General features: G+C 44.2%; 1 protein-coding gene and 1 long non-coding RNA gene across 10 annotated transcripts in view; one reads left to right on the top strand and one right to left on the bottom strand.

The window, feature by feature from the left end:
• Nucleotides 1-23,201, top strand: part of NR2C1 (nuclear receptor subfamily 2 group C member 1) — a 114,054-nt gene that overhangs the window by 72,826 nt on the left and 18,027 nt on the right. For all 9 annotated transcript variants that reach the window (XM_075933438.2, XM_075933445.2, XM_075933411.2 and 6 more), the window contains 4 exons: nucleotides 28-212; nucleotides 8,090-8,255; nucleotides 8,925-9,046; nucleotides 19,810-19,949. In XM_075933438.2, coding sequence (XP_075789553.1) covers nucleotides 28-212; nucleotides 8,090-8,255; nucleotides 8,925-9,046; nucleotides 19,810-19,949 — 613 coding nt within the window. The remainder of the gene's footprint in view (nucleotides 1-27; nucleotides 213-8,089; nucleotides 8,256-8,924; nucleotides 9,047-19,809; nucleotides 19,950-23,201) is intronic.
• On the bottom strand, nucleotides 10,589-21,614 carry LOC149525590 (uncharacterized). The gene is made up of 3 exons (XR_016350229.1): nucleotides 21,514-21,614; nucleotides 13,501-13,549; nucleotides 10,589-10,725 (listed from the first exon to the last, which is right to left on the bottom strand). It is a non-coding gene; the product is annotated as an uncharacterized LOC149525590 (long non-coding RNA).

Genomic DNA, 23,201 nt, shown 5'->3' with positions numbered 1-23,201 from the left:
ATGATTAAAACTATTCTTTTTTCCTAGGTTGAGGCATGTCAAGGGGATTTAAGCACGCTGGCAAATGTGGTAACCTCATTAGCAAGTCTCAGTAAGTCCAAAGACATGTCTCAAAGTAGTGCTGAGCTGTCTATGATTGAAAGTTTAAGCAACGGAGATACATCATTGTCTGAACTCCATCAAGAAGAACAAGCAAGTAGTGATGTTACCAGGTAAGGCACACTACAGTATTTCATTTTTACATATAATTCTTTTTGGTAATCTTACTCAAAGCTTACAAAAGCAAACAATGCAGACAGTTCTTGAGTAAAAATCATTATGGTAAAATATTGAACTTGTGATGAAGAATAACCATACAGAAGTTGCTAATTGAGTTCTGAGTAACATTTTGCACTGAAGTTCCATTCAGAATTAAATATGAGAAATTATATTTGTGTTTGGAAAGAATTTAAATGTAGCTTTGATGGCTAATTTATATTTTCATTATTGTTTTCAGCTCTGGGCATTGGCCTATATACTATATATTCTTTTAGTAGTTTATACCACATAGGAAAAATTATTAATCGTAATCCCCATCTATCTAAGTATTTTAGCATTGAAAAATCCTGGAATGATCATAAAATATTTTCTGTCCATACAGAAGTGTTTCATAAGGATTTTCAGTATTACAGTGGCATTTGAGTTCATCTTACAAATCCTTTGCCCTCACTGGTTTTAATTTGAACCATTTCAGTGCTATTGTAAGTAGATTAAGGAGGCAGTACAGTAGTGCTGTTCCAGGTAATCCTTCCAGCACAATCTTGCCCACCCTTTCCAATCAGCTCAAGTGTTGGCCCAACAGCAGCCAACGTGTAGCATTAATTCACTACACACCATCCATCCTTCACGATCAGGGTCAAAATATTACTGTATTATACCAATGTAAATTTGAAGTAAATCAATTCAGATAATGATTGGTGTAAACTAGTCTAGCTCTAATTAATGCAGCTAAGGATCTGTCCCTAGCCTTCCATTTGCTTTACTCTGCATTTATTCTGTATCAGAAGAGTAGCCGTGTTAATCTTCATCTGCAAAAACAATGAGGAGTCAAGTGGCACCATAAAGACTAAGGGTATGTCAACACTTGCTCACTAGTTTGAGCTAAGGATGCAAATGTAGCTGACCGAAATTGCTAATGGAGCGGGGATTTAAATATCCCGCGCTTCATTAGCATAATCTCGCCCACACGTTATTCCGCTCAACAGCTGATTCGAACCAGGAAGTGCGTTCCCGGGACACGTTAGTTCAAATTAAACCCCTTAGTTCAAACTAACGTTACTCCTCAAAAAATGCAAATACAAATCCCCGCTTCATTAGCAATTTCAGTCGGCTATATTTGCATCCCTAGCTCGAACTAGGGAGCAAGTGTAGACGTACCCTAACAGGTTTATTTGGGCATAAGTTTTCATGGGCAAAGGCGCTTTTTGTCAGATGCATCTGACGAAGTAGATCTTTGCCCATGAAGGCTTATGCCCAAATAAATCTGATAGTCTTTAAGGTGCCACAGGACTCCTTACTGTTTTTCTAGATACAGACTAACACGACTACTCCTCTGATACTTGTCACAGTGCAAGGCACTGAACTTAGCTGAACAAAAAGGAAATCCATCAACTTAATGAAAAAAACACATGCATCTGACAAAGTGGGCCTTTGTCCATGAAATCTTATGCCAGAATCTTATGCCAGATCTGTTAGTTTTTAAGTTGCCACAGGACTACTCATTGTTTTTATATTTACTCTGTTATTGCAAGCAGAATGTTTGCCCTGTTGTTTTCTTTATGTACATCACACTCTTCCAGTGTCTTACCCAATTCCCATTTGAAGTCAATGTGTCTTTCCATTGACATCAGTAGGAACCTCACTGCGCCCTCAACCTGTATACCATAAAAGACAGGACTTAGAAGAATATAATAGTTTGTAATGGTGTACTTCAAGACTAGTGTACAAAATGTACATGGGAACAGAAGTAAGATAGCACAGGCCACATTCTCTTTCCCTTACACTTTTAAGTGCCTAACTGCACCTTTTAATTTCCTGTGTGTATTTTTTTTAAATTGACAAATGTATAGCATATATTTAATAAGCAAAATGCGGGAGCTTTAACCTTGCATAATCATTCTTTCTTCTTCGAGAGACGTCCCTGTGGGTGCTCCACAGCAGGTGTCAGTGTGGCCCAGTGCTGCAAACCGGATTCTTCTCATTAGAACATACATAAGAACGGCCGTACTGGGTCAGACCAAAGGTCCATCTAGCCCAGTATCCTGTCTACCGACAGTGGCCAGCACCAGGTGCCCCAGAGAGGGTGGACCGAAGACAATGATCAAGCGATTCGTCTCCTGCCATCCCTCTCCAGCCTCTGACAAACAAGGCCAAGGACACCATTTTATCCCCTGGCTAATAGCCTTTTATGAACCTAACTTCCATGAATTTATCCAGCTTCTCTTTATCCAACTTCTCAGCAGTGCCTAGAGTGGCCGCACATGTGCAGTGAGCAGAATGCGTGAACGCCGTGCTGTGCAACCACACATGTGCGGCTACTCTCCCCTCAGTTCCTTCTTACCATCCCTGGCTTAAGACGGACAGTGTTGTTTTGCTGTAGTTAAGTAGTTCATTTCACTCATTTCTTGTTGCTTTTCCCTTCGTTCATTTTATCCAAGTTTGCCTCCTTTAAAAACAACCACAACAAAACCCTACCAAAAAAAACCTACACGGAAAAAACCTGTTATCCAAGTTGTTTTTCCCAGTTGCTTTGGTGTCCCCTGTTGGATAGCAATGCCTGGGTTACCAGGATTTAAATTCTGCTCCACTTGTAATGACACAATGCCTGTCTCCAATGGACACTCGAGATGTATCATATACCTAGGCAAGGGTCACATACAGCAGGACTGCCACCACTGTGCCAAGCTTAAGGTGCGTACACACAGGGTTAGAGACTTATCCTTGAAGATGCTTATCCTTGAAAAAAGCACAGCACTCAGCTTCCAATCTAAGAACTTAATGGCCCAATAAGCAGAAACCTGAGAAGGGGAAAAAATCCTGTAAGAAATGTGCCTCCTCTCTACCTCATAAATTACAGTCCTTCAAGCGGCACATGACCGAGAAATTGGCACCCAGAGTTGAGGCCACACCTCAGCACGTATGATGTGCCTGGCATCCAGCATGGTACCGCTAAACAGAGCTTGAGAAAATCCCGCACCGAGACTACAGGCTTGAATGTACCTGCCTTAACAAGCTCAGTGACCATGGCAGCACCAGAGAAACCGAAGGCAGAATCATCAGCCCCAAGACTGAATTCACTCAGCACTGCAACCTGCACTGGCATCAGACTCCAGTACCGTCATTGCAGCTGCTGGTGCCACAATCATATAGTTACTGCAACAGTCATCGGTGCCAACAGGCCCGCAGTCAACATCAGCACTGCTTACAGCACTGTCATTTAATGGCACCATCTACACTGGCACTAAGGTACCTCCATCCCAAGGATCTCACCATCTCTTCTATCTTTAATTCCTCATTCCTCAGCACGATGCATTGCTGACCACAGCGGCACCAATGCACATCTCTTCTCCCACACTTCTGTCTAGTGACAGAGATGATGGAGCGAAGTATCGTTTTCACCTCAACTGTCACCCAGCACTGAAGTCTCAGTACTGTCCTCCCATCCCATTTTTAGGCATTCAATGGGGGCTGCAAATCCCCCTGGGGACCACACCCATGGATGCCACCACCCATGTCATACGGCGTTCAGTGGCACTACTGGAGCCAATGGGCATATAATTATAGGAGAAAGCATACCAAAAAGACAAACAACCAACCTGTGGCTTCCCCTCCCCCTCAGTCTCCATTTCCTCAGAAGCTACTGAAGGATACACCAGATCAGCAAATGCATGATTCAGGACCAGATACTACTCCTGACACTAACTCATCATCCTGAAGTGGTAATGATGAAGTGGTAATGCCACCACCTCTGACATCAGCCAATGACTTCACGTCCTTTCAGGACCTTTTTAAAAGGGTGGTGGTGGATTTGAATTTTGCCATAGAGGAAGTCTCCGAGACCCAGCATGAGCTTACGAACATATTACAGGCCACCCCTACCACAAAGGTTGCTCTGCCCATAAATCCTGCGATCATAGACCCTGTGAAAACAATTTGGCAGACCCCTGCAACCATACGGCTCACCTGCAAAAGGGCAGATAGGAAATATTATGTTCCCCCATAGGGTTCTGAATTTCTGTTCACCTACCCACCACCTAAGTCTTTGGTAGTCGAAACCATGCACCAAAGAAATAAACAGCACCAACTATGATCCACCCCTGCTGACGAGAACAGCCAGCAGCTAGATCTCTTCGGTAGAAAGGTCTATACATCATTGACCCTACAGTTTAGAGCTGTTAATTACACCGCATTGCTCAGTAAATATGACTTCAATAATTATTCAAAGTTTAATACAGTTATTGATGACATACTCGAGGCAAACAATTTAAGACAGTAATTGCAGAAAAGCATGCGATTTCTCATACAGTTTTACAAGCCGCCCTCGACACTGCTGATATGGCCACTAGGTCAACAACCACTACGGTAGTTATGAGGAGAGCCTCTTGGTTTAACTCTGCAGCGTTTCCAAGGGAAATACAGTCCACAGCGGAGGATCTCCCATTCGAGGGCAAGAAGCTCTTCTTGACAAAAACCAACATTCTCCATTCCATGAAGGACTCAAGGGCGACTCTGCGCTCCCTGGGTATTCACATGCCTGCAACCAGAATGAGACAGTATAGGTACCAACCCAAGACCCAGATATCCTTCATACACTTATCACCAACAGAGACAAGATCACCAGACTCAACAACGTGGTCAGGGCAGGCAGTAGTGCAGACTTAACTAAACCAGTGCTGCAAACCAGCCACCTAAACAAAACAAGCAAATTTGAGGCCTTGGTCAAGGGACTGAAAACATCCTCCCCTGCTCCAGAGTTGCTACCTTCTGACAAAATATTCCATCATTGACTTCTGCCCTTTTACACCACTTGGCAGGACAAAACATCTGAATAGCGGGTGATACAATCAATCTGTACAGATTTTATTTCCATTCCCCCACTCACGCACCTGCCTCATCCCTCTTCAGGGACCACTCTCACAATGTAATCCTACAACAGGATTACAATGGGCACTATAGAAGGGTTTTTAAGGGGTCTGAGAGTGGCTTCTACTCACATTACTTCCTCACTCAGAAGAAGAACAGTGGATGGTGCCCCATTTTAGACCTTAGAATCTTCAACAAATTTCTAAAATGGCAAAAGTTCAAGATGGTAACATTGATCACCATAATTCCTGTGCTGGAGCTGGGCAACTGGTTTTCATGTCTCAATTTACAGGATGCCTGTTTTCATATCTACGTTCATCCTGCCCCTAGGAACTTTCTCTGCTTTGTCCTAGGTATTCACTGCTACCAATATACTGTCCTGCCATTTGGACTATCAATGGCATTGAGGGTCTTCTCCAAGATTCTTGCAGTAGTCACTGCCTACCTAAGGAAACTCGACATCATTTTTCCCTATCTTGATGACTGCCTGATCAAATCCAAATCAGAGGCACAGTCCCATCATGATATCCATACTGTCATGACTTTCTTCCACTTGTTGGGGCTACTAATAAATGAAACCAAGTCATTGCTCACACCGGTACAGCCCATAGAGTTTATAGGGGCACAACTTAACTCAAGAGTGGCAATAGCTTCCTTGCCTCTCAAAAGATGTATGAAAATCAGTGACCTGGTTCAAAAGCTATGCATAATCATAGAATCCTGGAACTGGAAGGGACCTTGAGAGGTCATCGAGTCCAGTCCCCTGCCCTCAGCAGGACCAAACACTTCCCTAACAGATGTCTATCTAACCTGCTCTTAAATTTCCTAGATACTCAAAAACTGCTATCATGTCCCCTCTCAGTCTAAAAAAGTATTACAAGGAGGAGGGAGAAAAATTGTTCTCCTTGGCCTCACATGATAGGACAAGAAGCATTTAGGAAAAACTTCCTGTCAGGATGGTTAAACATTGGAATAAATCGCCTTGGGAAGATGTGGAATCTCCATCGCTGGAGAAATTTAAGAGCCTATCAACAAAGCAAACTGATTTTCTAGTCATTTTTTTCATGTATTTTCTGCTGGATGGTGGTTATCAAAGATCCAAAATAAAACTCTCCTAGAATAAATTTAAACCATACTTTAAATTCCCTTCATGCTGCAATTTAATACATCCCTTTTGTTCCTTAGCTAGATGATAGCCTAATTGTCCATAATCATTCTTCCCTACTGCTGGATAAAATCTATATACCCATTCGTGACTGAGGGAAATGGAAAGGAACTGGAATTACTCAGAATAAAGGAAATCCATAGTATGCATAAACTACTCAACACGGCTTGTCTCATTTCATGAGTTATGATTTCCTTTTTTGTCCACTTTATTCTAGACCTTCCTTTCTTTAGAACTTTATCTTGCAGCTTTTACTCATACTTGTAAATGTTAAAGGTAATGGTACTTCCTGTATCAGCAAGGGCTACAGGGCTGAGCCCCTTGGGTGTGTTTACACAGCGATTAGACACCCACAATTGACCTATGCCAGTGAACTTAGGGTGTGGGGCTGTTTAACTGCAGTGTAGATATCCAGACTTAAACTACAGCCTGGCCTCTAGGACCCTGTGAAGTAGGAGCGTCTTTGAGCTTGAGCTGGAATACCCTCGATGAAACAGCCCCACAGTCTCAGTATTGAGATGTGAGTCAGCTGGCACAGGCAGCCACAGGTGTTAAAGGTAGTGTAATGTAGTGTAGACATGCCATTAGGGAGCAGGGCTTGTAAAACTTGGCTTGCTTTGCAGAGGGAATTGTGGTGTAGAAGGGAAAAGGATTTCCTTGGAGTCAAATATTTAATGCATGAGTATTGAAACCTTATTTCCTTATTTCTTATCTAAGGAAGGGATGATAGGTGCATGTTTCACCACTTTGCTTCCTGTCCTTAGTTCCTGAAGGGGGCTACGCAGCCCAAACCTAAATGGCCAAGTGGGTTGAGGTAGATCAGAGAGCCCTCTAGACTGTTTTGGCCTGCTCTCCATGACACCATCTTTGGCAGCAATAGCATTACAGTAAAACCTGTGTTATCCGGCACACTTGGGGATTAGGGCGTTCCAATTATGTAAAGATTCCTGTTATCTGAGGGTCCCATCAACCTAAGAAAAACCAGTGGACAATAATAGTAAAACTCAAGTTTTTAATATTGGAAGTTTTGTAGTGTGAGGCACATTTCTATTTTGGTGTCACATTTTTATTTTGAGTTAAAGATGATTACTTCTTAAATAAAAAATTGTTAAGCCAATCTTGGTAAACCAGTCCAGCCAGGCTTGTGCGCCTGAAGATGTGACAGCATTGTGGCTGGGGGGCAGTGTCAGTTATCAACGTTTTCTGGCTAACAGAGTGCTGGATAACAAAGGTTTCACTGTATTTAGCTTCTCCATGTAGATAAATGCTTTGATAGGGCTCTCTCTTTGCCTTAATGTTCCGTTTTCTGATAGCTGCTCTCTTACTTAAGTATTTTGGGTAGAGAGTGAGCACTGTGTTAGTGCAGAGAGCCCGGAAAAGGCTCCCAAGGTGGCAGCCACTGGGCTGCTGTTTCTGCCGCCACCCCCAGACTGCCAGGAGGAAACCCCAGGGATCTGCTCCTTTGATGTTGTAGGAGGAGGCAAAGCTTACTTCTGCCTTGAAGATGGAGAGTTCTCATGGATTCTGTGCACACAACCTTCTCTCTCATTTTCTCTTTCAACCTCCTCCCCCAATATTTGTTTTTAAAATGAGGCTTGTAGTAGACTAAGTAAGGTGTAGGGACAGAGCAGTGCTATAGTGATTTTCAAATTATCAGAAGGGAGCAAAATGTAATATATTTGGAAATACAAGCCTATACAAACACTGTCTAGACTGAAGCCTACACTAAATAATGATTTTACATTTTCCTTGCTTTTACTGTATAATTTGACTTAACTCATAGGTGGTAATGTTTTTTCATAGGGCATTTGATACACTTGCGAAAGCACTAAACCCAGGAGAGAGTGCAGCTTGTCAGAGTTCTGCAGAGAGTATTGAAGCTAATGTACATCTGATTGGTGGAGAAACAAGCATGAATATTGTTGAAATAGAGGGGCCACTTCTCAGCGACGCACACGTAGCTTTCAGGGTATTTTATATGTTTTTAACTTATAACAGTTAAAACTAATTTCTTAGCCATTTTAAAAGTTCATGAATTTGGTATGCATTTGTTTGAATTTCATAAAGAATAATCATGTGTATTGAAATACTGTAATTCTTGTTCTTAAGAATACACTGCTTTTGTTCAATGGTTAGCTACTTTTTGTTCAGGAAAATAAACATCCCTCCTAAGTGCTTTTGCAGCACAGCTTACTACAGGCAGTCCCTGACTTACGCGGCTCCAACTTATGTCAGATCCGCACTTACGAACAGGGCTTTTCTCGCCCCGGAGCTCACGGGCGGCGGGTCGCCACCCGTGTCCTCCAGGGCGAGAAAAGCTTCTCTCGGTCTCCCTGGTCTGCTGGGGGGGTCCAGCAAAGCCGCTGGACCCCCCCAGCAGACCAGGGACACCCGAGCAAAGCCTGGGCGGCTTTGCTCATTTGCAAAGCCTGGAGTTTAAGGGCCAGGGACTCCCGCCGCCTGGGTGGCTTTGCTCCTGTATCTCCTGTATTTCAAGGCTGTATCTCATTCATGTTATTTTAAAAATACATTACTTTTTTCCTTGCAAGACATATCAGACAACTTACATCAAAGACTATTTTTGTAATATTTTAACAAGAAATAAGATAACTAATTGTACAATTCCTTTTTGCCCCAGCTCACCATGCCTTCTCCTATGCCTGAATACCTGAATGTTCATTACATCTGTGAATCAGCCTCTAGACTGCTCTTTTTGTCCATGCACTGGGCACGCTCCATTCCTTCCTTCCAAGCTCTAGGGTGAGTGTTCAAACATTCTTTAATATAATCAATGAACCATTTGTCCTGGAATATATTCTTTGTAGCCTATCAGGGCTCACAGAGGGGCTCTTCCCCCTCCGGGTCAGTGGGCAGCCACTCCACCTAGGTCCATTGAGTCCTGTAGTCCTGGGTCTTAGGCCTGTATCAGGCTCAGCCAACAGTACTGACTCTAGAAGGCCATGGCCAAGGAACAGGGAGAGGCAGCAAACAGACAATTAGTTAGAGTGGCCCAGGCCCTGGGTTAGGGTAGGGCAGCAAACAAACCAGTACTGTCGACTCTGACTTCCAGATACTGGAATTGGAGAACAAATGATGGAACACTAGATACATTGCCCATTCTGTTCATTCCTTTTGAAGCATCTGATGCAGATCACCTTGCAGAAGGCAAGATACTGTGCTAGATCAACCAGATCAATAGGTTTGGATTATTATAAATTGTACATTTGAAAAATCACTTTTTTGTTGCTTTTTTTTAAATATCCCTAATAATACATCTAAACAGTTAAATGTATCTGTTAGAACTGCTGAGTATTTTTCATTAGAAACATGAAGTTTAAAGTGAAAATAATTGCATTGCATTAGAAAATGAAAACCTACATATGGTTGTTGGCAGAGAGAGCTGAACTTGTCTGTGCGTACCATCATTTCTTGAATTACTCACCTTTTAACATATGATTTCCTGTGGTATATAAATTGCAAGCGGTGAGATTGCACTCAGCCTGTATTTGCAAATGAGATGTGATGCTGATGAGAATTGCCATATTAAGATAGATAGGGGCTGATATACAGCTACCTATATGCCTTGGGCATTGTTCTACTTTTGCAGATCAATTATTGGTAGTCATTGTACCATTATTAACCTAATCTAGAAGATAGTTAAATATATTAGTAAAGTTTATCAAACATTGAGACAGGGTGAAGGTATTGCAGGGAGTGGCAAATACCAGAAGTAAATGATTTCTCATAACTAAAAGCAGTTTTTATTATTCACTTTATATTTTAAGAACTTGCCTTGTGTCCAGCAGAATCCATTAACTCTCTTAAGTTTCTTAGTTCTGATATAGTTAATGTAGTTCTGCATGACATGAGGAAATGCATTTAATTCCAAGATAAAGGGAAGCATCTTGTGTACACTCTACTGCCAGGTGTCATTTTATGAGAGTAATTTCAGAACATATGCTTACAAAAAACCAAATGGTTAAGAATACTATAGCAACTATGACAAAATTGGAGAATAATGCAAATTAACCTTCATCCAAACATAAGTCATATTGGTCTCTGCACACATCTAAAATGCCTTGGATAAATTCTTCGTGATTGTCTTGCATTCTGTCTGTTTCTTCTCTGTGGCTAAATCAAATACTGAAACAGCTGATTGATCAATGCTTTAGGAGCTATTATGAATAGCTTCACATTCCTATTTATATCTGTCAAGAGCACACAAAGGAAAACACTTATGTGACAGTAATAACTACATTCCTCTCTGACATCAAATAACTTATGAATCTGTAGTTTTGGAGCATTGTTTCTGAAAGTGGTGAGCTGCCCATTTTCCAACTTGCTTATGTGAAGCTTGATTTGGAGCGATCACTTGTGGTTGCTTAACTGATTGAAGTACGGTTGATTTATATCAGAGAGGTAGCCATCTTAGTCTGTATCTGCAAAAACAACAAGGAGTCCTTTGGCACCTTAAAGACTAACAGATTTATTTGGGCACTTTGTAAGATGCATTGGAGTGGAAATTACAGAGGCAGGCATAAATATACTAGCACATGAAAAGAAGGGAGTTTCTTAATCAAGTGAAGGATCAGTACTAACTGATCAACAGTTGAGGAGGAAGTGTGAATACCAAGAGAGGGAAAATTGCTTGTGCAGTAAGCCAGCAAGTCCCTGTTCAGACCCAGTCCCTATTCAGACCCAGATTAATAATGTCAAGTTTGCAAATGAATTGCAGCTCTGCAGTTTCTCTTTGAAATCTCTTTTTGAAGAGAAGTCTCTTTTTGAAGTAGCAATACCAGATGTGCAAGTGAATGAGCCCCTGATGTTGTGGCTTATGTGATTAGGTCCTATGATGGTGTCACTTAAATAGATATGAAGGCAGAGTTGGCAGTGAGATTTGTTTCATGGATTGGTGCCTGGATTGGTGTTTCTTTGGTGTGGTGTATAGTTGCTGGTGAGTATTTGCTTCAGGTTGGGGGGTTGTCTCTAAGCGAGGACTGACCTGTCTTCCAAGGTCTGTGAGAATGAGGGTTCATTTTCCAGGATAGGTTGTAGATCGTTGATTGTGTGCTGGAGATGTTTTAGCTGAGGGCTGTAGGTGATGGCCATTGATGTTTCATAATTTACCTTGTTGGGTCTGTCCTGTAGTAGGTGATACCTATCTGTCTCTATCAATCTATTTCCTCACCTGCACAGGTGAGTATTGTAGTTTAAAAATGCTTGATAAATATCTTATAGGTGTTTGTCCCCCTCTCTTATGGATTGGAGCAAATGCAGTTGTATCTTAGGGCTTGCCTATAGACAATGGATTGTGTGATGTTTCCTGTATGAAAGCTGGAGACATGTATGTAAGTATAGTGATCAATAAGTTTCCAGTAGAGGGTGTTGTCTGTGTGCCCATCACTTATTTGCACTGTAGTTTCCAAAAAATGTATCTCTTGTGTGGAATGGTCTACTCAAGGCTAAAGTTGATGATGAGGTGGAAATTGTTGAAATGCTGGAATTCTTCAAAGGCGTCCTTCCCGTGGGTCCATATGATAAAGATGTCATCAGTATAGTGCAAGCTGAGGAGCAGTGATAGAATAATACTTCCCCAGTTTTTGTTCTCTAAGTCAGCCATAAAAATGTTGGCGTACTACGAGGCCATGTGGGTACCCATAGCAGTGCTGCTGACTTGAAGGCATAAATTGCCCCCATATTAGGAATATACCTGTAATTGTTTAAACGGTTAATCAATAAGCATCAACTTATCGATTTCTGTTAGTTACACACCAGCCACCCGGGAGCTGGCTGTCACCCTGAAGTATGGGATCTGCAGTATAAAAGATATACTGCAGTACCCACAGCACATGTAACTATGTAACCGCTAGGATTTTTAACTGTTACAATTAAATTTTTACACAATTTTTTACATTTCTTCTCCAAATCTGAAATGGTTGTGGGTGAGGACAGATTCACAGAGCTCAGCCACTAGGTGTGCTGTGCCATCATCGAGGATACAGTTCCTGACACCTTGTAGTCCATCTTCATGTGGAATGCTGGTGTAGAGACCTTCTACATCAATAGTGGTTGGGATGGTGTGTTCAAAAACATCCTCAAGGCCAATGGTCCCCAACGCGGTGCCCGCGGGTGCCATGGCGCCCGCCGGGCCATTTCTGTGAGCCCGCCGAGTGATTGGGGCCAGCCCCGCCCCCAGGCACACAGCACAGAGGTGGCGCCAGCCCCGGGCGCGCAGGACATGGGCGGTCCCGCCCCCAGGTGCGCGGTGCATGGGCTGTGCTGGCCCTGGACGTGCGGCGTATAGGCGTCCCCACCGCTGGGCACACGGCACAGCAGCGGCGCCAGCTCCAGGCGCGGGGCGCATGGGCGCTGCTGGTACATGGGCGTGTGGTACAGGAGTGGCGTTGGTTCCCGGCATGCAACTCATGGGCTGTTCCGGCCCCGGGCGCGCTGCACAGGAGCGGCGCTGGCCCCGGGCGCCTGGTGTATGGGCAGCCCCACTCCTGGGCATGCGGTACAGGAGCGGCGCCGGCGCCGGGAGTGCGGCGCATGGATGGCGCCGGCATTGGGCATGCGGCGTGTGGGTGGCCTGGGTGCATGTGCGGCAGCCCTCCCCCGGCGCGTGAGTGGCCCCGGGCGCCCTGCAGCCCCAAAAGGTTGGGAACCAGTACTCAAGGCATTGTCATTTCCTCAGGAAGTCAGTGGTGTCTTGAAAATAGATACAAGGTAGCGTAGGGTCTGAAGAGAGTCCACATAGCCAGAGAATCCTGCTATTAGATTGCCAATGCCTATGATGATCGGGTGTCCAGGATTTCCAGATTTTTAGTTGATTTACATACACAATATAATCTTAATGAAAAATAATGTACCTCGTATAATTGAAACCTTTCCTTGTGAAAGGTGCAAGCAGGAGTAAAAATAATTCTGCCAAAAAATCCTTAAGTGCCATAAAATGAAATAGTTTGCAGAATAAATAAATGGAATAAAATGTCATAAATATAGCATTGATGTGTATTTAAATATCATACTTTATCCAGGAGGATTCCAAAGCACTTTATAGATCAATGTGGTATATATGTTCCCTTACAGAAGGTTTTATAATAAAAGCAATAAAGATAAACTATTGAGAGAAAGATAAACTACAGAAGACTTATTTCTATTCCAAAGAGTAAAGCTTTGCAAAGGAAATGACAAAAAGCTTATGAAAATCCTACCTCATTCATTTAGATGTTGGGAGAATAATCCTTTGTTCAGTGGGTTTGGCTGTTTTGATAAGGAAAGGGAATATATTTAGAAAAGACAGAAGAGCTTATTTATTACCGTTTATCTTGCATTAGCACCTTTCTCAGCTTTGAGGCGTATAGAGCTATGTGTTGCTCAGACATATACTAAGATATAATTTGTGCCCTCACAGTTTAAAAGCTTGACAGATTGTTTTAATGCAGGCTGTCAGAGGTTTACTCACATTTTTTAATTTGAGCGTGTTTTCTTCTGTATCTGTAAAGTGGTTTAGAAAGGGAATTATATCTTAATTGACACTTCATTTCATTTTCTATATTTTATGTTTAAGCAACAATTGTCATGATGCAGACAAATTTCTGACTAATGATTGGTTGTAAGGAGCTAATGGCGCAAATTAGAGCCAACAGTCATGTATCAGTGAGGAAGACAGAAACATATTTAATCTAGTTAGATTAGGCAGATGATACCAAGCTGGGAGGGGTTGCGACTGCTCTGGAGGATAGGGTCATAATTCAAAGTGATCTGGACAAATTGGAGAAATGGTCTGAGGTAAACAGGATGAAGTTTAATAAAGACAAATGCAAAGTGCTCCACTTAGGAAGGAACAATCTGTTTCACACATACAGAATGGGAAGCGACCGTCTAGGAAGGAGTACGGCAGAAAGGAATCTAGGGGTTATAGTGGACCACAAGTTGAATATGAGTCAGCAGTGTGATGCTGTTGCAAAAAAAGCAAACATGATTCTGGGATGCATGAACAGGTGTGTTGTGAGCAAGACACGAGAAGTCATTCTTCCGCTCTACTCTGCGCTGGTTAGGCCTCAGTTGGAGTATTGTGTCCAGTTCTGGGCACCACATTTCAAGAAAGACGTGGAGAAATTGGAAAGAGTCTAGAGAAGAGCAACGAGAATGATTAAAGGTCTAGAGAACATGACCTATGAAAGAAGGCTGAAAGAATTGGGTTTGTTGAGAAGACTGAGGGAGGACATGATAGCCGTTTTCAGGTATCTAAAAGGGTGTCATAAGGAGGAGGGAGAAAAGTTGTTCATCTTGGCCTCTGAGGATAGAACAAGAAGCAATGGGCTTAAACTGCAGCAAAGGAGGTTTAGGTTGGACATTAGGAAAAAGTTTCTAACTGTCAGGGTAGTTAAACACTGGAATAAATTGCCCAGGGAGGTTGTGGAATCCCTGTCTCTGGAGATATTTAAGAGTAGATTAGATAAATGTCTATCAGGGATGGGCTAGACAGTATTTGATCATGCCATGGGGGCAGGGGACTGGACTCGATGACCTCTCGAGGTCCCTTTCAGTCCTAGTATTCTGTGAGTCTATGATTCTAGTTTCCCGCTCAGAGCAGCATAGCCTTGAGCAGGGAAACCAGTCATTGCTTTTTCTTCCTTCTCTCTCTTCCCCTTCTTCCCAGTTATTAGTGATTTCCCATAAATTCCATCATCACCCTTCAGTAGTAAGTGATTTTAGGTAGCTGTTTGAGCTTTTTATCCATAGCAAGCTGTGTTTGTTGTTTTGGTATATTGATTTGGTTAATGATGTAATAATAATGGTCTGGAGTCACTACTGTACCAAGATCTGTTTGATGCCAGAGACATTGGCAGTAGAGCTTTTAAGTAGCCAGTTATAGCTCCCCCAGCTCTTTGGGTCTAGGTGTTGTTTTCCAGACTAGAGGGCTGCATCTAGACTGGCAAGTTTTTGGCAAAAACTTGCCAGCTGTCTACATTGGCCGCTTGATTTTGCACAAAAGCACTGACATTCTACTGTCTGAAATCAGTGCTTCTTGCGCAAATGCTTTGACGTTCCCGTTCGGGCAAAAGCCCTTTTCTGGAAATGTTTTTGCGCAAGTGGGACAGTGTAGACAGCTAAAAACTGTTTTGTGCAAAAAAGCCCCGATGGCGAAAATGGCGATCAGGGCTTTCTTGCTCAAAACCGCGTCTAGATTGGCACAGACGCTTTTCCGCAAAAAGTGCTTTTGCGCAAAAGCGTCCGTGCCAATCTAGACGCTCTTTTCCACTAATGCTTTTAATGGAAAAACTTTTCTGCTAAAAGTATTTCCGCAAAATCATGCCAGTCTAGACGCAGCCGAGCAGTGTGAAAACTGCTGTAACCTATGCTACCTGGCTATAATCCCTAGGGAATTGTACATCAACTGTGAATTAGCAGAGTGCACCATGCTGAAACTGTGCCCCACCGTACAATTTGTGCCAGGGGCTGCAAGAGCACAACTGATGTAGGAATGGACTGCTTCAGCTCTGTGCCCACAGGAGAGATGCAGCCTGCAGCACAAAGGGAACTGGGTCAAAGCAGAGAATCTGGCTCAGCTCTGGAAAATTCTAGAGACCTTTCTACACTAATCAGTCATTCAGCTTATAAATAACATTGCAATAGAATGTAAGTGCTGCTTCTCAGAGAATTACATTAACCTTACAAAGATTCAGTAGTATGTTTTATTTTCTTAAGTCTTTTTTAGGTTCTTAGGTTTTTTTATTTGCTATAAATTGTCTTTATTGGCCAAATTTTCAAATATAGGTGCCTGAAGTAAGAGACATAAATAAAGTAAACTCCTTTATACTGGGGCTTAGTTCTTGTTGACAGTAAGTTGTAGGTGTTTAAACAGGGCCAGCCCACAATATTTTGGCACCTGAGGCGGGGAGCTCAAATGACGCCCCCATGACTCCTCGCTGTACCAGCAGCAGACACAATTTTCTACACTCTGGGTCCTCGTGGCACGCGCACACACACACACGCACAAACACACGCACACACAGAGTCTGGTACCTGAGGCAGCCACCTCAGTTTGCCTCATGGTAAGGCCAGCCCTGTGTTTAAAGGCCTGGTGATGAGAGTGGGGGCAAAAGGGATAGTTGAGCCCGGGCCCAGGGAAGGCCAATGGCTCAATTTTCAGTGTTACTTTCAGCTACATTTATTTAAAAACATAATACAATAATGAAAGCATAATTCCAGCTTTACCTTCAGCCTGCCAGTCAGCATCCTCAACAGTAGAGCTGCTGCCACTCGTGTACATATTGTTTGAAAACTAGAGTAAACTCTGAGCAAATTAATGTGATGGAGCATGTATTGAAAATGTAACTAATGATGTCTATCAACTTGCTTGTGCTAGGGAGGTGTAGAGAAACAGGGAGGGTAAAGTTTTATCTTTTATTGCACCAGTTTATGATTTTGCTGTGACATGCTCTATGTAAGGTGGACTAGAATGTTTGTCTTATTTTGATTCGCCATGTTCCTGGAGACTTAAATATTTTTTTCTTTAGTTGCATCTTTTCAGTCCTAAGGTAGTTAACATATATTTCAAGGTGAGAGAGGAGACATTAGGGTGAAGTTGTTAGGGTATAATAAGCCATAAATTCAGTCTCTCTCTTCAGCTGATGATTTTCATTGTCTAAATTATGAATTTAAGCTCCGAGGCTCACTTTGAAAGTACAGGCAGTCCCCGGGTTACGTACAAGATAGGGACTGTAGGTTTGTTCTTAAGTTGAATCTGTATGTAAGTCGGAACTGGCGTCCAGATTCAGCCGCTGCTGAAACTGACCGCCAGTTCTGACTTACATACAGAATCAACTTAAGAACCCCAAGCGTCCCCAAGTCAGCTGCTGCTGAAACTGATCAGCAGCTGATTCCAGGAAGCCCGGGGCAGAGCAACTCTGCCTCGGGCTTCCTGTAGTCAGCGCTGGTCAGTTTCAGCAGCACCTAAATCAGGACACCTGGGGCAGAGCAGCTGGGGTGCTGCTGGGTTGCTCCAGTAGCGCCTGTGCTGCCCCGCTGCCCGAGCCCCTCCGCGGCTTTGCTCCGCGTCTTCCTGGTCTGCAGACCAGGGAGACACGGAGAAAGCCCCGGAGTACACGGGCGGCAGGACTGCGAGGTCCCGCAGTCCGTGTACTCCGGGGCAGCCCCGTTCGTAACTACGGATCCGACATAAGTCGGATCCGCGTAAGTTGGGGACTGCCTGTACTCAGTTCCCACTAATTTTGAATAATTATTCAAATCCTGTAGAGAGGCTTTGGATGACTCCCTCCCAATCCTACCCAAACAAATGCATTTCTAATTAAGAATATAAGAACAAGCCATACTGGGTCACACTAAAGGTCTATCTAACCCAGTGTCCTGTCTTCTGACAGTGGCCAATGCCAGGAGCCGTGCCCCAGAGAGAATGAACAGAACAGGTAACCCTGAGGTAGTCCTTCCTTGTCACCCATTCCCAGCCTCTGACAGAGTTAGGGACACCATTCCTACCCACCCTTCCTTAAACCTGTTTTTAGAGGAACTGAGGAAAAGGCAGCGGTAAGTGCTAGGTAATTACTACCTAGCAAGCAAACATCTGCACACATACACCTATTAAGGAAGCGTAGGGGCTCACGGTCAAACTTGCTCTCAATTGCGAGGATTCGTATCCAGGGCACTGCTGCAGGACCAAGGACCTCTGCTCCTGGCATTATGCACAGGGGCAGGGAAATTCCCCAGTCAATGGTGCCGCAAGGAGAATGGACAGGGGCAAGGCAGACCTGTGCGGAAGGGTGGAGGGGGAGCGGGCAGACTCAGATGCAGTAAGCGCCGGCGAGAGCTGGAGACGCGGGCAGGGCGGAGAGACAGAGCTGGTGTCCCTGTGCTCAAAGCGCGGGGGAGGAAGCGGGGGGGGGTGTTAAAAACGCTTTTTCGCCAGCAGCAGCAGCTGGTCCCAGCAACCCGGCTCGTGGGACAGGGGGCTGCTGCCCTTGTCCTGGCTGCCTCGCACTCTCGGGGCGCTGGTCCCCGGGCCTTACACGTGGCAGACGCACCCCTCGCTCCGGGCGGGACTCTGCGGGGGGCCGGCCGTGCTGCTGCTCCCGGCGCGCCTCGCACAAGAGGGAGCAGGCGGGCAACTGCTGCCGGCCGGTGGGCTGCCCGCGGCGCGGACCCAGGAGCGGAGGCAGCCACGGCGGCTCCGCTTGTTGCAGTGCTCTGGGCGGGGCTGCCCCCCGGGAAAAGGGCTGGAAGCCCGGCTCTGAGGTCGCTGCTTCAGCTCCCCCCCCCCCCCCCCCCCGGCAGAGGCGCCCCCGCCTGGCAGGGCTGGGAGGAGCCCAGAGCCGGGCTGCTGGGTCCTGGTGACAGCCCCGCTGCTGCAGCTTGGGGATGAGCCCCGGGGCGGGCCCCTTCCGGCGCTGAGGGGCCCGGGCAGCACCATGAGGATCAAGTTCAGCAGCCTCGCTCTGTTTGCGGTCCTCCTGGGCGTTTTACGTTTCAGCTTCCTGGTGGCGGCCCTCGGGACCGACTTCTGGTACATCATCGACGCCTCCCCGCTGGAGCGCAACAAAGCCACGGGGGAAGCCGGCAGCCCAGGCGCGCCCCTTTGCTCCGCGTCTTCCTGGTCTGCAGACCAGGGAGACGCGGAGCAGCTTTTCTTGCCGGGGAGTACACGGGCGGTGGGACCACGCGGTCCCGCAGTCCGTGTTCGTAACTGCAGATCCGACATAAGTCGGATCCGCGTAAGTCGGGGACTGCCTGTATGGTGCAGGTTTCTTCTGAGGAAGTGCACTGATGGGTCAGGTTAATAGTGATCAGTTTGTGAAAAGTGTTCACCCACAGGTTATACGATATTTTTTCTTTTATCATCTTCCTGTGTGAGTTCATTCAGGAGCAAAGTAATAGTTGTTGGAGCATTTAGTGCACCATATGTTGTAGGAGGCATGCATAGGACCCATGGATCTTGAAAGGTGTTTTGCAGGATGCTGATCATTGCTGCAATGGAAACAGGTCTGCAGATTTTGCCTCCATTCTGGCAGGGTCTCTGTCACTTTGAGTTGGTGTAGCCTCTCCTGTTTTTGCTGCTGCTGAGCTTGAAGAGTTGGCAAGTTGATTGAAGGCCAGAAGAGGGGGTTCAGGAAAGATGAGAAGGATGTCCCCATCAAGTATGGATTTTAGTTGTTTAATTATACCCCATATGGTTTCTTGTGTGAGGAAGTAGATGAAAACTATGCAATTGGAAGGTGTTTTTATGTCTGTACTGTAGCAAATTCTCTCAGGGTATTGCAGACTGTTAATTTTTAGTTCTTTAAAAAGAAACCAACTTTTCCAACCTAATGCCACTTTTAATGTAAACAGAATAATTTTAATTCTAACATTTCAAATACAAAATTATTTTCTCTGGGTCTTGTTTTATGGGAAGTAGTAGTAGTGGCTGAACTAGATTAATTGTTCCTATTTGTACTGTGCTCTGCAGATGTGCAGTAAGTGAACAACTTCATTAACTGAACTTTTTTGTTCCTTTTAAATAGGCAAGATAACAGCATATCATTAGTAAAAGCCTGCTGGAATGAACTTTTTACGCTTGGTCTTGCACAGTGTTCACAAGTGATGAATGTGGCAACTATATTAACTGCATTTGTTAATCACCTGCATGGTAGCTTACAGCAAGGTAAGATGCATCCTGGCATTTTCAGGGTGTAGGTATGTGGGGGGTGGTGTTAATTAACAGCATGAGTCCATCAAAAATGTGGAAAATTTTAGCAAATCTACAGAAGTCAGTCACATTTAGTAATAATAAAAACTGTATTTCGGTGTGTTTCTTTCCTTTTCATTTTCCCTCCTTCCAGAAAATGTATATACAAATAATTGCTCTGATTAAAAATTCAACACTCAATAGGATATGCTGAACAGCCACAAGTTAAATATGTGCAGTCTAAATTGACTTGTATCCTGCATTCAGTCTTCAGACTTTGTGTAAATTGTTTTGGGGGTTATGCTGTTTTGTATCGTAAAAAGCAAGACTAAATTCTGAGTTTCCATAGAATTGAGATTTTTACAAACTAAATAAACTTTAGTGTGTGTGGCTTATATGATTTGAGAAATGAAAGAGTAATAAGTCTCAAGTTTTTTAACCGTGAGGGTAATAAATTATTGGAACAATTTATGAATGGTTGTGGCTGCTTCTCTATCACTGGAAATTTTAAAATCAAGATTGGATGTTTTTCAAGAAGATACATACTCTAATTCAAACCCTACTGGTGTTGATTTAAAGAATCAATTAATACATGGATATCCAACGGTTTGTGATATGCAGAAGGTCAGACTATCACAATGATCCCTTCTGGCCTTAAAAGTCTATTACTGTCCAAATCCCATTATGGCAAATCATGTAAAATATGCTCCTAAAACTAGAAGCAGATTATAGTGAAAGAAACTTTTAACATATTAGCTGGAATCTTATTTTGATTATTCATGCACCTAGAAACTTATTTTCTTTAGTTGCTTCTCTTCAATGCTAACTTTAAAAGGTGCTTGAATTCGACTGAAAGGTATTATGTTGATGGGAAAGGTTATAATATTTTTCTCCTTTGTGAATTGGGTCAGTGGAGCCCCATTGTAGGTATTATAACAGCTCATGATCCATGGAGCTATGCTACTCAGGGCTCTTTCTATTCAGAACTGCTAAATAATTGTACCCAGTCATTTTTTAAAATTTAATACACCCACATCCACAGTAATCCTTGTAAATGTGTGCGCACGCCAGGCGCGGGGGAATTCCTTCTCAATGTCGGCTGAATGAAAACTAATTATGGTGGCTGCAAAAGGGTACAGCAGATGTGGGCAATAATTGATGATGGGGAAGTCACACCAAGAATTTGGAAAGTGGTCAAGGGCTGCACTTTTCCTTTATATTAATGGAGGAAATGCAGGGTCTGGAATGGAGGTTGGATGAAGAAGGGAGTTTAGGGTAAGGGATTGGGATCAAGAGGGGATGGGGGGTCTAGAAGGGAGTTGGGTGAAGGAGGTGGTTGTGACCTGGGGCAGGGAATTGGGGTGCAGAGTCTGGGAGGGGGTATGGGTGCAGAAAGGGGTATGGGTGCAGAAAGGGGTATGGGTGCAGGAGGGGAGCTGAGTGTTTGGGTTATGTGGGGTATGGGTGTAGGAGTGGGGCAGAGGCTTGTAGGGAGGGAGGATCTGGGGCGTCAGAGGCAGGCTCTGGCCAGGAGACTTACCTGGGTGATACCTAGCCAGCAGCCCAGTAGGTTTCTCAGGGAGGCTTCCACAACTCATGCACCGGCTTCAGGGCCCATGTGTGTCTATGAATAACTGCAAGCCTGAGAAGAGGGAAAAGAGATACTTCACACGCTGCCTATTCTTCAAATAGGCAGCTCCAATTGTCTGGTTGTGCTGGGGTGGGGGCAGCCTCTTCTCCTCTCCCCAGAGCTTGAATCTGTTCATAGACAAACAGGGCCCTGCAGCTGCTTATCTGAGCAGCGTGCAGAGGCAGGTGAAGCTCCTCGCTGGCCTGCGGGCCAAATCCAGCCCATGAGTCTTATTTTGCCTAGTCCTGGGGTATAGAATGCCAAAGTTAAAGCTCAATGATAGGTGTGAGCTATCCTCCTTCATTCCTGGTGGTAACCCTACAGCCTGACAGTATAAAGTCAATGAAGAAAACCCAGAGAAGAGCACCAACCATGATTAAAGATGTAGAAAACATGACCTATAAACATAATAGTTTTTAAGTTCATATAAGGTTGGTGTAAAGAGGAGGGTAGTAAATTGTTCTCCTTATCCACTGAAGACAGACAAGAAGCAATGGACTTTAATCTGTCTCCCTCTGGATGCAGTTTAACAATAGAAAAAACTTCCTAATTGCAAGGGTAGTTAAGCACTGGATACCTAAGGAGGTATGGAAGTCTTTAAAATCAGGTTAGACAAACACCTGTTAAGAATGGTCTATATCAGTATTTTGCAACAGGTTCATAGACTGGTGCTGGTCTCTGAGATTTCCCTGACATGTCTTAGGAAGCCACGAGCTCGTCTCTGGTATCAAAAAGCTTTAGAAACACGGATCTAGACAATACCTACTTCCAGGGTTTGATGAACCGTGGCGAAAGCCGCTCACCAGCCCTGCTCTGCGCATGCGCAAGAGCCGCATTGCGCATGCGCGTGCCACCGGTAAACGGGTAACCCGGGCTGAAATCTATTCGCCACGGGCTAGTAGATTCAATAGATTGTCGAGCCCTGCCTACTTCTGTTTTAGGGCTTAAGGCTGCACTAGAAGACCTACTTTGGTCCCTCCTTGTCTTACATATCTGTGATTCTATGAGGAGTCTATGGTAATTATGTAACTGCTGATACTTTTAGCAGAAACATCAAGCTAATTGTCATTTGGGGACATATTAGCAGATACTGGGGTGGTATGCAGTGAAGCTGCTAGTTCTTATCATGGATTACTGCAAGTGGAAAATAAGAAATTTAAAACTCCTTACCCCTGCTTAAGGTAAGATAAATGTGCATCTGCAATAAAAGCGCCTTATGTCTCTTCTGGATACAAGAATAGCTTTCATGTTTTGCAGTGTTCCAAAAACTGTGGCTACATCTACATTGCACTTTCTTGCACAAGAACATATGCAAATGAGGCACAATGATGATTATCGCTGCACCTCATTTGCATACTTAATGAGCCACTATTTTGTGCAAGGGGCTTTTGCTCAAGAAGGAGCAGTCTACACTGCTCCTTCTTGAGCAAACCCCCTCTTGCTCAAGAGCCGTTCTGCCTGAAAATAAACAGCAGAATGGCTCTTGCGCAAGTGGGGTTTTTTGTGCAAGAAGGAGCAGTGTAGACTGCTCCTTCTTGTGCAAAAGCCCTTTGTACAAAAATGGCAGCTCATTAAGTAGGCAAATGAGGTGCAGCGAT

Source organism: Pelodiscus sinensis, chromosome 1 (genome assembly GCF_052426305.1).
Source record: "Pelodiscus sinensis isolate ZL-2025 chromosome 1, ASM5242630v1, whole genome shotgun sequence".
NCBI lineage: Eukaryota > Metazoa > Chordata > Testudines > Trionychidae > Pelodiscus > Pelodiscus sinensis.
Note: the sequence above shows the minus strand (reverse complement) of the source record. Positions and strands in the feature narration are given on the sequence as shown.